The sequence below is a fragment of the Pseudonaja textilis genome, chromosome 2 (assembly GCF_049901715.1).
Source record: "Pseudonaja textilis isolate UNSWEBS1 chromosome 2, rPseTex1.2, whole genome shotgun sequence".
Lineage (NCBI taxonomy): Eukaryota > Metazoa > Chordata > Lepidosauria > Squamata > Elapidae > Pseudonaja > Pseudonaja textilis.
Window position 1 is genome coordinate 28,303,194 of NC_141991.1, and position 13,802 is coordinate 28,316,995.

Genomic DNA, 13,802 nt, shown 5'->3' on the forward strand with positions numbered 1-13,802 from the left:
TGGAACCCTTATTATCCTTTCAAATAAAAGGCATCTGGCAACCTTCAGCATATTCCTTCAGCTACAATTTTCGGAAACGGGTTTCTATTGTTTTAACAGTAAGAGCAGAAAATGACAACCTAAGCGACTACTTTCTGCTATTAATTAATTTTTCTATGGTGCTAATTTAAAATGAGTTATTTCTATTTACAATATATACCACCCAACAACAGAAATATTCTCAACACTCAGAAAAAATAACAAGATAGTAGTAACACAATAGATAATTAAAAAATGACAAACTAGAAATTGGCAGCAATATCAATCCCATAAGTTCAAAGACTGAAAAAAAAATGAAAATAAGCAGAAGTGGCATAGATAGCATCACCAGATGGATTTGTAACTGGTGGACAAACCATACTCAACCATTGGTCCTTAATGGTACTACATCTACATGGAGGGAAGTAAGCAGTGGGGTGCCACAAGATTCTGTTTTAGGCTCAGTACTCTTCAGTATCTTCATAAATGATTTAGATGAGGGAATAAAAGCGAAGCTTACCAAATTTGTGGATGATATTAAAACTGGCAGGAATAGCCAACACCCTAGATGATAGGCTCAAGATCCAGAGGGATCTTGACAGATTCGAACACTGGGCCATATCTAACAAAATGAAATTCAATGTAGAGAAAAGTAAAGTCTTACACTTACGCAAGAAAAACCAAAAGTACACATATAGACTGTTGAAACCAGGCTTAATAGCAGTAACTATGAGAGGGATCATGAAGTCTTAGTGACAACCAATTAAGTATGAACCAACAGTGTGCAGTGGCAGCCAAAAAAGCCAATGAAATCATAAGTTGCATTAACAGAGAGGGATACAATCAAGATCAAGCGAAGTACTAATATGACTCTATAAAGCCTTAGTAAGACCACACCTAGAGTACTGTTTACAATTTTGGTCACCACACCATAAAAAAATGTTGAGACTCTAGAAAGAGTGCAGAGAACAGCAACCAAAATAATTAGGGGACTGGAGGCTAAAACATATGATGAATGGTTGCAGGAACTATGCTTGGCTAGTCTAGTGAAGAGAAGACCAGGGGAGACATGATAGCAGTCTTCCAATATTTGAGGGGCTGCCACAGAGAGGAGGGGGTCAAGCTATTTGTCAGCTACACTGACACCTGAAGGCACCTGAAGGCCAGACAAGGAATAATGGATTGAAACTGAGGAGAGATTTAACCTGGAAATAAAGAGAAATTTTCTGACAGGGAGAACTATCAACCAATGGAACAGCTTGCCTTCGCAAGTTGTGGGAGCTTCCTCACTGGAAGCTTTCAAGAAGAGACTGGACTGCCATTTGTCAGAAATGGTGTAGGGTCTGCTTGAGCAGGGGGTTGGACTAGATGACCTACAAGGCCCTTCCAACTCTGTTAGTCTGTAATCTAATGAGGCCGGACTGTTGCCAAAATTTCATAACTATTGATGCCATCACTAAAAAGCCCAGATGACAGGCTGGTCACTGGCCTTGGGTCTGGCAAAAGGGGATGCTGAGAACCCATCACTGAAGGAATTCTGGCTGGAAGGGTCCAGGGCAAGTGCCTTTTTTTTGCCATGGTTTCCATCCTCTGGAACATTGTGCCCCTTGAGGCGAGATCCACCTCCATCCTGAAGGCCTTCCAAAGGAGCCTCAATCTCTAGATCTGCTGGGGTTTTCCACACTGGAAGTGGTTTGTGGACTAGGAAGAAGATTCCCACCTCCACCTCAGTGTATTTTAGTTTTTAATGTTTAATCTCTGTTTGTTTTAATATTTTAATGTTTCTGTGATCTGGGGCATGACACAGAGGCAACACAGTCAGCTGACAGTTCAAACTGCACCTTTATTGCTCCAAATGTTCCCCAAACGTCCCCATGTTTCTGGCAAGTCCCAGAGCAAAGCGATGACACACACACCTCCAGCAGCCTCTAGCTGCAAGTAGTCTAGCACAAAGCTGTGAGCACAACAGCTGCAAAACAAGAAATCCATCAGGGCAAAGGAATAAGCCAATTAGTCCAGAAAGCAAAGGAAGAAGGCAGTTAATCCAGGAAGCAAGAAATAAATCAAGGAGTCCAGGAAACATCTAATGTTGGCAATGGCACACAACCCTCCATGAATTCAGCATTTGTTCCCGACAAATGCCCTCCCCACGGTGTCTCCTTAAGTCTCAGTTCCCAGGTGTGGCTTGTGGAGAGGGGTGGGGCACTCTTCTCCTGAGTAGTTGGGTCAGCCTGTGCTGTTCCTGCCTTCTCTCCACTCTCCATGCTTGAGGATCAGGAGTGGGTGGTCCTTGCTCATCGCCTGAGCTCTGTCTCTCATGTTGACTGCTTAGCCTCTCTTGGTCATCGTGCCCTGGTTCCTCTGCCTACAAGCTTCCCAATCCTGAAAGGCCCTGTCTTGACTCAGCCTGCTCTTCCACATATTCATCCGAAGCTAACAAAACCCCGCCCTTAATCTCGGTCGACTCCAGTTCTGGCTCATCTTCCTCTGCAGATTCAAGCTCTGATAGGGGCATGACAATTTCTATCTCTGCTTTTATGATGTTGTACGCTGCCCAGAGTCTCATGACAGCGAGATGGGCGGTATATAAATTTCATAAACAGAGGTGGTATTCAGCAGGTTCTAACCAGTTCTGGAGAATTGGTAGCGGAAATTTTGAGTAAGTCAGAGAACTGGCAACTACCATCTCCGACTGGAAATTTTAAAGTATCCTTCCTCTGCCACGCCCACCAAACCACACCCATAGAACCAGTAGTAAAAATATTTGAATCCCACCACTGTTCATAAATAAATAATTAAACAAGCCTGAGGTGAAACTAGCAAGGAACATAGGAAACGCTATAAGTAATAATTGGCATTCAATTCTCCCATGCAATGTGCATTCTTTGGGATTATGAACTTTGTGCACTCTCTAATATGAGATGAAAAAGAATAGTATGCTTAAAGTTTCCAATTGTTTGATGGCAATTGTTTTGCCTATGAGTGAGTGAGGTTCCTATTAATGCAATTTTAAAATGTGTGCGCAGGGAGAGTAGAAATCATGTCCAACCTATCATTAGAGTCAGGCACAGTCTCAGCGGGAAGGTCTAAGTATCATAAAAAGGGCAGAAAATGGTTAGTCATTTAATGGATTTTGACTATCAAAGAAAGGGAAATGCACTTCTGGGATTTCCTGTTACATGTGAAAAATATCTTGGCTGCTTTTCAGAACTATGCGCTTTGATTAGGGAAGGGAAAAAATGGTCTCAACCCTCCCACACCCGTTATTTTCATTAATCACTGAACAGCCCCAAATATTTTTTTTTCCCTGAGGGAGGGAGAGAAGCACAAAATAATAGGTAATTGTGCATGAAAGGAAGTGTTTAAACACCCACATTCCAGGCCCCTTTCATTTTAAAAACAAAAGCCAACTAATCCTCTCCCTATTACATGACTGAGGCAAATCCAGATTGTCAATGGAGGTTCACCCACAGCTTGTGGGACACATGTGGGTCTCAGGTGCTCCTTTGGGAGAGGGGCACACGTTGTTTGACAGAGGCTCACCTCCTTTTTCTGCTGCGCAGTTTGCTGTTGGATGAGGATAAACCAATGATTATAGAAATGGGAGAAACAAGCATCTGAAGAGTTTCTGAGATGGAACAGCAGGAGGCTTCTCAAAGAATGAATGAGCATTCACAAGATCATTGTTACCTTCTTGGCATTACCATCAGGGAAGTAGAAGTCTAGACCATGATAGGGCGGGGGGAGCAAGGGAATGGTTAAACTTTTCTACACTACAGTACATTGCAGAAAGAGGACAGATGCGCACATACATACATATACACAGTAGTTAAACTCAAAAGCCAAAATCATTGACTTCCTAATCAAATCAAGCAATCTGGAAATAGCAAGTGCTTCCTTCAGGTTCACAAGTATGGCAGAAGATTTAATGGGATTATAGTATCTACAATGAAACTCAAATACTTTGGCCACCTAATGAGAAGGAAGGACTCACTGGAGAAGAGCCTAATGCTGGGAAAGATTGAAGGCAATGGAAGAAGGGGACGGCAGAGAATGAGGTGGCTGGATGGAGCCACTGAACAGTCGGCGTGAGCTTAAATGGACTCCAGAAGATGGTAGAGGAACGTTGTCCATGGGGTCACGATGGGTCGGACACAACTTTGCAACTAACAACAACAACAAAGTTTCTACAAATATATACTTTTGTGATCAAAAGTGGAAGACTATTTGCCAAAGCAATCATAACAACCTTACTAAATTTTAATACAATCTTAGAGAAAAGAATGATCTTCTTTGGTGCAATGCCCAGTCTTCATAACTGTGTTCTGGGGAGGCTTACGGAGGGCCATTGGAAAGTGGAAAGTTTGTCACTAACTAAACTAATGATCTGTGCTGTAATTAATTGTTTAATTTGCTTTTTTGCCACTTAACATTTTATTATGATTATTTCTTTTAAAACTGAATTTTGCTTTGGATGCTTTTAGTGCCCTAAAGGTTCTTATGACTAATAAAATATTAACATCTATGAGATTGCACAGCAATGTATTTTCCTTTAAGTTTAGGCTGACTCCACAGGAAATGGAAGTCATATAGAATAAACAGCCTTGCTGTTAATGCTGAGTGGCGAGCAAAAATGTGGATTCATCGCAACCAGCACCAGAAGGCAAAAAAAGAAACAATGGATGGAAACTACCCAATGAGAGAAGCGACCTGGAATTAAGAAGAAACTTCCAAACAGTGAGGACAATTTTGCCTTCAGAAGTTGTAGATGCTTCATCACTAGAGGTTTTTAAGAAAAGACTGGACAGCCACTTATCAGAAATGATATAGGATCTCTTGCTTGACCAGGTGGTTGGACTAGAATGGGGGTCTCCAACCTTGGCAACTTAAAGTCCACAAGTCTTAAAGTTGCTAAGGTTGGAGACCCCTGGACTAGAAGACCTCCAAGGCCCCTTCCAGCTTTGTACTGATTGATTGAACCCAAAAGGAAAGAACAACATTCTACACTTCGATGTACAGGTGGTCCTTTACATACAACCACAACTGGGATCAGAATTTCCACTGATAAGTAAGACAGTTGTTCGGTGATTCCTGTCTGATATTACGACCTTTTTTGGTCACAGTTGTTAAGCAAATTACTGGAGTCGTTAAGTGAAACACATGGATCTTAAGGAAGCATGGCTTCCACTGTTGACTTTGATTGTTGAAAGTTGACTAGGAAGGTCAGAAATGGTGATCTCGTGACCATGGACCTGTCACAAATGCTTGCTGGTTTTCAAGTGCCCAAATTTTGATCATATGACTCTGGGGATGTTATGATGGTCCTACGTGCAATAACAGGTTCTAAGTCACATTTTCCAGGGCTATTGTATCTTCAAATGTTCGCTAATGAATGGTTGTAAGACTCATATAACTTTTAAAATTTAAATTCATCATTTTAGCCATTGTCTACCAACTGCATGTTTCTAGTCAATAAGATCCTGCGGGTTTGGGGTTTTTTTTTCCAGTTGGGCCTGCAATTTAAATTATGGTGTCTAAAACAATGGAATCCACATCTATAAGATTGCCTTACCTTAATTCACAATTTAAATTACATAGCTCTGTCACTGGATCAGGTTGAGGGATTTTATCACATCTTTGGTCAGATACCATGAACTGATCGGATTCCCGGGTGCAAATTGGTTTCCTTTTTCGTTCCCCTGAAAAGAACGAAACAAACACAATTACATAAAAGGTAAAGAACTCATTTTTCCCATACATATGTTCCAAAGTAGGCCTATATTTAGACAGGTTCTAAATATTGTTTATGCCCTTCCTAAACAATTTACATTGGCTAACTGCAAGGAACGGAAACACCAGAATATCTGAAGTTTATTTTTCAAAACCTGGCTGTATTTGGGAACTTCTTTTTAAAATGGCTACTTGATGCAACTGAGGTTTACCTCACTCTCCCATGTTTCATTTGCAAATATGTCGAACATGAGGGGATTCCTAAATCAAGCATTTTGGAGATGCAGAGTTCAAGCCCCCATTGCAAACAATGTGCAATGAATTTGTGTATTTATGTTAAATCATAATGAGGGTTGGAGGGGCATCTACTGCTGTGCATGAACACAACACAGAACTTGACACATAGACTTTGACTGCACATATGATTATTCCATTTGCTAGGTTTAAGTAGGATTAAATAGCTACGTGCTCTCTTTCTGAACTCAGAAAGAAATAGTGGTGAGGTTAACAGTTCCGTTCCTACTCTACCAACTGCCCATGAGAATGACAGCTTCACTCAAATTAATACTGGTATAATTCATACAATTCTTCCTAGCTGAAGCTGTTGTGCAGAAGCATATATCAAAATCTCTCGGCCAACATTTTTTTACTCCTTTGCATCAATGATAGTGGAGTTTGGGGGGCCAAGCCCCACCCTCAGCAGCAGTATGAGTATGAGTATGAGTAAGGAAAAGGGAAGGGCTCCAGAGTGGCTTTCTTTCCTGCAGCAGAAATAGGTTTGAGTCCCTTCTCCTAGTATTCATGCAGAAAAAAATGACAAGGTATGATCCACTTTTCTCTTGCTACCTTATGTAAATTCCATATTAAATGACCCAATATTGCATTATTTCCTTGGCTTTGCATTCTTACTTCTGGTCCCTCTAACTACCACACCAAACTGACTCTAAAGTACAAATGAAAAAAACCTCTTCAAAAGGGAGGATGACTTGAGGGATGCCAAGAACATCTCGTCTGGAATGTTCTGGCAAGACGTTTCCAGGTACTAATTACCTGGTGTCAAACTCAAGGCCTGGGGGCCAGATCTGGCCTGTGGGGTGCTTAGATTTGGCGCAAGGGGCCTCCCTGGAAGCAGCAAAGGACCAGCCGCAGTGCCTCTGGCAGTGAAAACGAAGCTCAAGGAGGCCACACAAGGCCCCCGCCCGGGCTCTGTTTTTGGCTGCAACGGCCTCCTGCAGCCCTCTGCTAATGAAAATGGAGGCCTAGGGACGCCGTGAACTCATTTTTCCCTGGCAGAGAGCTGCAGGAGGCTGTCACGGTTGAAAATGGAGCCTCAACAAGTGATGTCAAGCTGGCCATAGCCACCCTGGCCACGCCCCACACAACCCTGACATCAAACACAACCCTGATGTGTCCCTCAATGAAATCGAGTTTGACACCCCTGAATTAGATCAATCTCCCTCACCCATGAAAAGGTATTTAAGCCAAGAGAAGTGAATGTGAGTTTGGCAACTTCCGTGTAGACGTAATAGGAAAGGTGATACATTCCATCTGGCATTAGAGAGAAGTCTGTCTACAGTCTTTTCAACGTTCCTGTCTGCAGGTGAAGGGGTTTAGTTATACCTTCTCTTATAACTTACTGCATATTACATTAATAAACTTTGGGGCTCTTTGTTTCCATGAGTGTTTAGTTTCGTTTTCTGTCTTGAATCCAAAAGAACCTACTAGCACCTAACTGGCCGCTTAGTGTTAAAACATCTGCTCTCCCATTAGAGTCAGGGAGATTCTGTCTCCCGCTGCCATCACTAAGGAAACAGCACATTTTGGAAGAACTCACGACTCTTCCTCTAAAAGATCCTCCTAAACTCAGCCACCCTTCTGTGCTCGAAGCTTTGATTGGCCAGAAAATAGCAGAAAACACCTTTGCTTTTTGCTGGGGTTCTGCATACAAATTTCCTCCCTCTTCATTCCTTCACAAGTATCAAAAAGGAAATGAGAAGGGAATGAAAAAAGGGAGGAGGATGAGAACTCTATTCCCAGTGTTAGCGGCTGCGGAGACAACAACTAGCTCTGGAATACTTGTCTGCTGCCTTCTTCATTTTATGCTCTTCCTTCATTATCACTTACTGGACTATTGAACTTCAGGTACAATGTCTGTTAGGCAAAACTCCACCAGATGGCAACAGAGAGTCAAGAGTTTCTGTATTGCATGTCTAGAGGTTATCTGAGTTTTACAGTCCATATATGCTAGTCCTACCATGCTATCATATTTCTTGAAGGCATGGGGAAGCCTGGCAGGGCGTATTGGATCCCAGACCAGTTATCTCACTATATTTAGGCCGCTGTAACTGTGAATACAGTCATCTAATACAAACTGTCATAATGAAAAAGGAAGAAATATTCAGCATAAAAGTCACAGTGCAAATCCTGGCCTTTGGTATTTGCACCCAGAAGTCCTAAAGTCTGCATCACAATACACATTTTTCATTAGCTCCTCTCTGCAACTTTCACCCCCCACAGCAGTTGCCTATACTGGGAACTGGGAACAAGTAATTCATACATGGAAAACCTTAGATAATTTTTGACGCATCCAGTTCTCCGAAGTGTAGTCTTCTTTGGTAATAATAAATGAACTATTAATTGATTTTCCCAGGCCCCAGGATATTAATTGATTTTCCCAGGCCTCAGGATTTAGGTTGGTATCCTATTGAACATGAAATAAGAAGGAGCAACTTGTGCTTTGAAAATAAAAGAAAAGCCTGAATCTGTGAGAAAAGCCTATCGAAAAAGATTAGTCTCCGAGGAAAGAGTAAAGCCAGCCATTAATTGCAATACAGACCCAGAATTTGTAGCACTGCAAGACTGGTGAAACATGTACTTAATCAGTAAGATTTTGCACGTGTTAGGAAGAAAATATCAAGAACATATTTGAAAGGTCAATCTGGTTACTTCCTTGCCTTTCTAATACATCCTAATGTTATCCATGCCATTAACATTAATTTATCCTACAATTAGATTACTTCCAATTTGATTAATTAGATTACTTTAGGTTAGAACCACCCCTCCCCATTTTCCTGCTGATCGCAGTTTTCTCAAGCACAGAACAGACGCACATCCCAGAAAGGCGTTGCAATCCTGCGCAGGGAAGGCTGCAGTTTGCTCTGAAGTTATGGCAGAGTGTTGCACTGGGAGGCCTCCAAGGGGTAATACTAGTATATTTGGGGGTGAAAAGGAAGAAGGGTGGATTTCCCCCACTCTTCTCCGTCCCGCTGCAGGACTGCCATGGAGCTCGCACAGTGTGACCGTGGCAAAGGGGGCCCTGGCAGGCCGGTGGCGGGGGGAGATCTGGGCTGAGTTGTCCCATGCCAGGCAAGAGCAGCCTAACCGGCTGATGAGAGCGTGCAGCCAGGAAGGCGATGAGGCCCCACGAGGCCAGCAGCAGCAGCTGCAACAGGTGTGCAGCAGGCCCAGCAGCCGGGTTGAGGTGGGGGAGAAGCTGATTCCAATGCACTGCATGGCTTTCTGCCTCATCGTAGCTCCACCCGAACTCCAAGCCTGGCGGAGCGCAAACTGTAGTCGCTGCCTGTTCCAGAGCCACAAGATGAGCTTCAGAAGAGAGGGGCCCTCAGTTGTGAGGTTGTCTGGAACCATGGGTAGGACTAGGGCGGACAAGAGTGCACTGGAAACATCTCCAAGCACCCAGAGACAGAAAGAGAGGGAGTTTCCGGCTCTTGCTGGCTCAGCTGATCTGCGGGCTGCAATTAAGGGGCTGAGCAGCCATGAGGTGACCGGGGAAGGGAAAGGCTGCCTCCTGTGCTGGCCATGCCCACCTCCTTCACTAGGGCTTATTTTGGGGGTAGGGCATATATTAGGCCCACCCCCCCCCCAAAAAAAATCAGGCTAGGACTTATTTTCAGGATAGGTGGTATTTTCAGGGAAACAAGGTAGCCCCCAATCACTCAGCTGGACTTGAGAACTCATCATCTCCTGGCTTCTAGTCTGGTGTTAACCACCCCACCAAACTAGCTCTAATGCAGAGCAGGTGGCCATGATTTTGAGGTAAATATTCCCTCAAGTCAGCCTAAAGTAGTAAGAAAAGTCTTAATATTGTGAGCAGCTTAAAAGACATTCTCCATCATCCAGCTACAGCTTTTGGAAATGTAAAGTTTGAATTATTTTTCAAATCCCTTTAAAGCCACGTACCTTGACAGAGTTTACTGCAGGGCTGCCAAGGTCCATAGACATTCCAATAAAACTGCTGAGGTTTATCTTCAATGGGGATATTGAATGTGTATCGAACATCGGGGTTATATAAATTACCCACTGATAAAACCTGAGAAGAAAAAGATACAGAAAAGTATAGCATCAAGGGAGGAACTATACTATTTCATCTACATAAACATTAAAATAAAGCAATATTTATTTGATTTTCTTTTAGAAAAAGAGATTTTTTTTACCTGAAGAACTATTTCTTGATCAATGCGGTAAGTAGAATTGATTCGTTCAACGGGAGTATCTGAGCCACTGTATTCTATAACAGCATTTCCAATTTTTATTTCCTTCTTAAACATACTGACAACATAGTCTCCATTTAGTATGAAGCCCTCATTACTTGACAATGCTATGTTCACAAATATAAACAGAAAATGAATCCAAGTAATTTTCTTGTATACAGCAAGAAGGATATTACAGTGCAATTGAATATCAATATTGATTTATTTATTTTACTTCTAGACAACCCAATGATTTTGGTTCTTCCGGCAGTGTAGAAATCAATTTATTTACATAATATGAATTCTATAATTTAAATTCTGCTTTAAAAAGCAACCTAATTGGAATAAATTAAAAAATCATAACCATAGAAGTTGTGTTTTCCGGATGCAAACCCACAATATAAAAAATCATAACCTGTAGAATTGTGCTTTTTAAAAAACTAGACTACTCAGTTACTTTGGAATACTCTGTAACATCTTTCCAGATTTCCTTGAATTGTACCTATATTCAGAATAAGGATATGATATAATGCTGGAACAATATGTGTTATAGAACAAGTTACATATTTTTTTCCAGAATGGATCTCATTTTACTTGAACATGATTTCAACAATAACCAGATCAAACTATAAGGCAGGCAGTCCTCGACTTATGATTGCAATGTAGCCTGACTATTACAGGTAAGTAGTTTTAAGTGGCGATGGTGTAAAATAAGTCACTGTGTGATTGACCTGATTTTACAATCTTTTTTGCAGTGGTCGTTAAGCGAATCCTGGGATTGCTAAGTGAATCAATTTTTTGGCAGATTTTGCTGAAAACTGGAAGTAAATGCCATTAAAAAAAGTAATAAAAGGTTGTCATGCAGCCGCAAATGTGAGCTGGTTGCCAAGCACTCGAAATGCAGTCACACGATGAGGGATGGGCAAGCGTGGGCCCTCATTAGAACTTTGGAACAGAATTCTAAATACCAATGGTGAGGTCCATCCTAACTTCAAATCATTATGTGACCGATTGTAAGTCAAGGACTTCCTGTACAACAGGGGTGTCAAACTTGCATCGTCATGGTGTTGTCACGTGGTGTATCGTGACTCCCCCCCTTCACTAAACCAGGCATGGGCGTGGCCAGCTCGTGACGCATCTGGCCCGCGGGCTGCGAGTTTCATACCCATGCTGTAGAAGAAAGCAATGAGTCATTCTTAATTTTCAGTGATTCCTGATGTGTTTGGGTGGATTGTAAAAGCTACTCTTTTTATATGATTTCAGACAACCTGTACAAATGAAGTTCTAATTTAGTGCTATTTAATCTTGGCCAATCCAGTAACAATAATTTTTTAAAAGTTAATTTTTAATAAGGAATTTTGTAGAGTATTCAAATGTAACTCTACCTATGGTACATTCCCAATTCACTTCCTATGGTACATTCCCAGTTCATTCGTAGTTGTAGCTGATACATTAGCCAAAGCCAATAAAAGGATTTCAATTGTCTCTCAGATTATTTTGATCTCAAGTATCCAAATTTAGTCTTCAGGCACCTCCAAGTTATAAACTTGATTTTAGTGAAGAAAATGTATCCCATTTAGAGCAAGCTGTATTCAACTTCGCCAGCCACAACACTTAATCCAGGAGAAAAACCAAGGAATCAATTAAAATCACAAGGGAAAGAAAAAAGTAGCTTTTGCCAGTATGAGGGGATATATTTTTAAATAGTAATCCAAATTGTAGGTAGACTAGTTTTCAGTGCAAAACCAGGCTACATTGTGGAAATTGAACTAAGTTTCTTCAGAATTTAGACTGCGGTCTCTCCAAGGGGATAATGGAGTTATATAGTTCCTCATTCCAAATTATTGGCTTGACCTAACTCAAGTAATTTAAGTAGGCCCAGTTAAATCAAAATAGCTTGATCCTCAAACATGCCAAACTGGTCATGGCAGACAATGTTATTGTGACTCTAAGTGCCATAGAACAGGGCCTGATTAACCAGATTCAGAATGTGTTTTCCTCAGTCTGCATGCAAGCATTTTGCTTCATGACTTAATTCTACCATTTTCTACTATGAAAAGGTGGCGGGGGGAATCACCTCAACATCTCAAAAACAAGGTTTCACAAATTGAAAATCACCATTCTAGAATTTTCTGAAAAGACTTAGCTTCTATGGATCCTAACAGGTTTCTGTGCTTCCAGAAAGGATAAAGAAAACCAGAGCCTAAGGCTTAATCAGGTTTCCTTCCAGTTGTATATTCTACTTGTGTATTAATCGGATGTGTGCCTGTGTATGAAGGGAATATATATGTTGCAATATTTCCCACTACTTACAATTACAGAAAAAAATACAGCTCAAGCACCACCACAAGCACATTATGCCAGATCAAATTTCTACCTGCCTCTTCCCTATCCAACATCAAAAAACCAGAAGTCATGTATTTTTGTTCAGTGCAATTAATTCCAAACTGAACTTACAAATGGAGAATGAGAAAGTATTGTGTTTGCATATTTTGTCTTTGACTTGAAACTATATACAAAATTATACACTAAAAGCTGAAGACTTCAGAGCTTAGAAGAATAGTTCCCTTTCAGTTCAGGAAACCATGCCTTCCTTTAAAATGTATTGTTTCCTGAATGACAGAAGCCTGCTGTTATTACCTAGTTAATGTCCTACCTTAGTTTCTCACCTGTTTCTTATCACTGCTACTCTACTGCCCTACTACTCTACTCAGTGGAGATTGAACAAGGCTGCAAGAGATAAGACACAACTGATGGAAAATCCAGGCACGATCACATTCTATTCTAAGTTTGTATGGTGCCAGACAGTAATGGCTAGACCCAGATTTACACTTATAATAGATCCAATTAAATTTATTAGACATGAATTGGCCAAACCATTACAAAATATGAAAAAACTGAGAGGGATGAAAGATTGAGAGAAACGAAATTCCTCCAAAATGTCTAAGTATCAATGTCAGCTTTAATAACCCAGGCCATTATAGAAGGCTTAACTGCATAAATATGTAAATACATTGTATTGAAAGCTTCTATAGACATTTCAATTAACATTTGCTCTGTTCCAGATTTTGAAAGAAAGCTGAATTATATTTCAAATCCAAAATAGAGAAAAAAAAAAAACAATATTCATTTTATAGCCACCTCAAATGAGGTTTTTTTTTTAATGCAGGAAAAGGAAAGAAGATAGACCTGGGCATCTGGCGGATACTACACACAATAGGTGGAGGGAGGTTAATTCTACCTAATAAAATGCCCCATGTGTATGAGATTTATCCTTTATCCTTCACATAAAGTGATAGCATCAATAAAAATGTTTATTTTCTACCCTCCCATTTGACTAGGATGAGGTGTTTTTTTAAAATAAAACAAACAAGCCCTAATGTGGCCAGTTGACTAAATGGCCAAGTCTATTAACTGTTCACATGAACCTAATCTTAAAATGATACAGGAAGGCACAACACAAGTAATCCTTGACTTATAACTGATCACTTAATAACTATTCAAAGTTACAACTGACCCTGAAAAAGATTCTCATGACCTCTGGCCACACATATCCCATGCATC

General features: G+C 40.9%; 1 protein-coding gene across 5 annotated transcripts in view; it reads right to left on the reverse strand.

Annotated features, from left to right (window-relative positions):
- The window catches only part of ADAMTS9 (ADAM metallopeptidase with thrombospondin type 1 motif 9), a 153,105-nt gene that overhangs the window by 73,672 nt on the left and 65,631 nt on the right, over positions 1–13,802 (reverse strand). For all 5 annotated transcript variants that reach the window (XM_026721947.2, XM_087923609.1, XM_087923611.1 and 2 more), the window contains 3 exons: positions 10,203–10,366; positions 9,949–10,078; positions 5,591–5,717 (listed from right to left, as the gene is read on the reverse strand). In XM_026721947.2, coding sequence (XP_026577732.2) covers positions 5,591–5,717; positions 9,949–10,078; positions 10,203–10,366 — 421 coding nt within the window. The remainder of the gene's footprint in view (positions 1–5,590; positions 5,718–9,948; positions 10,079–10,202; positions 10,367–13,802) is intronic.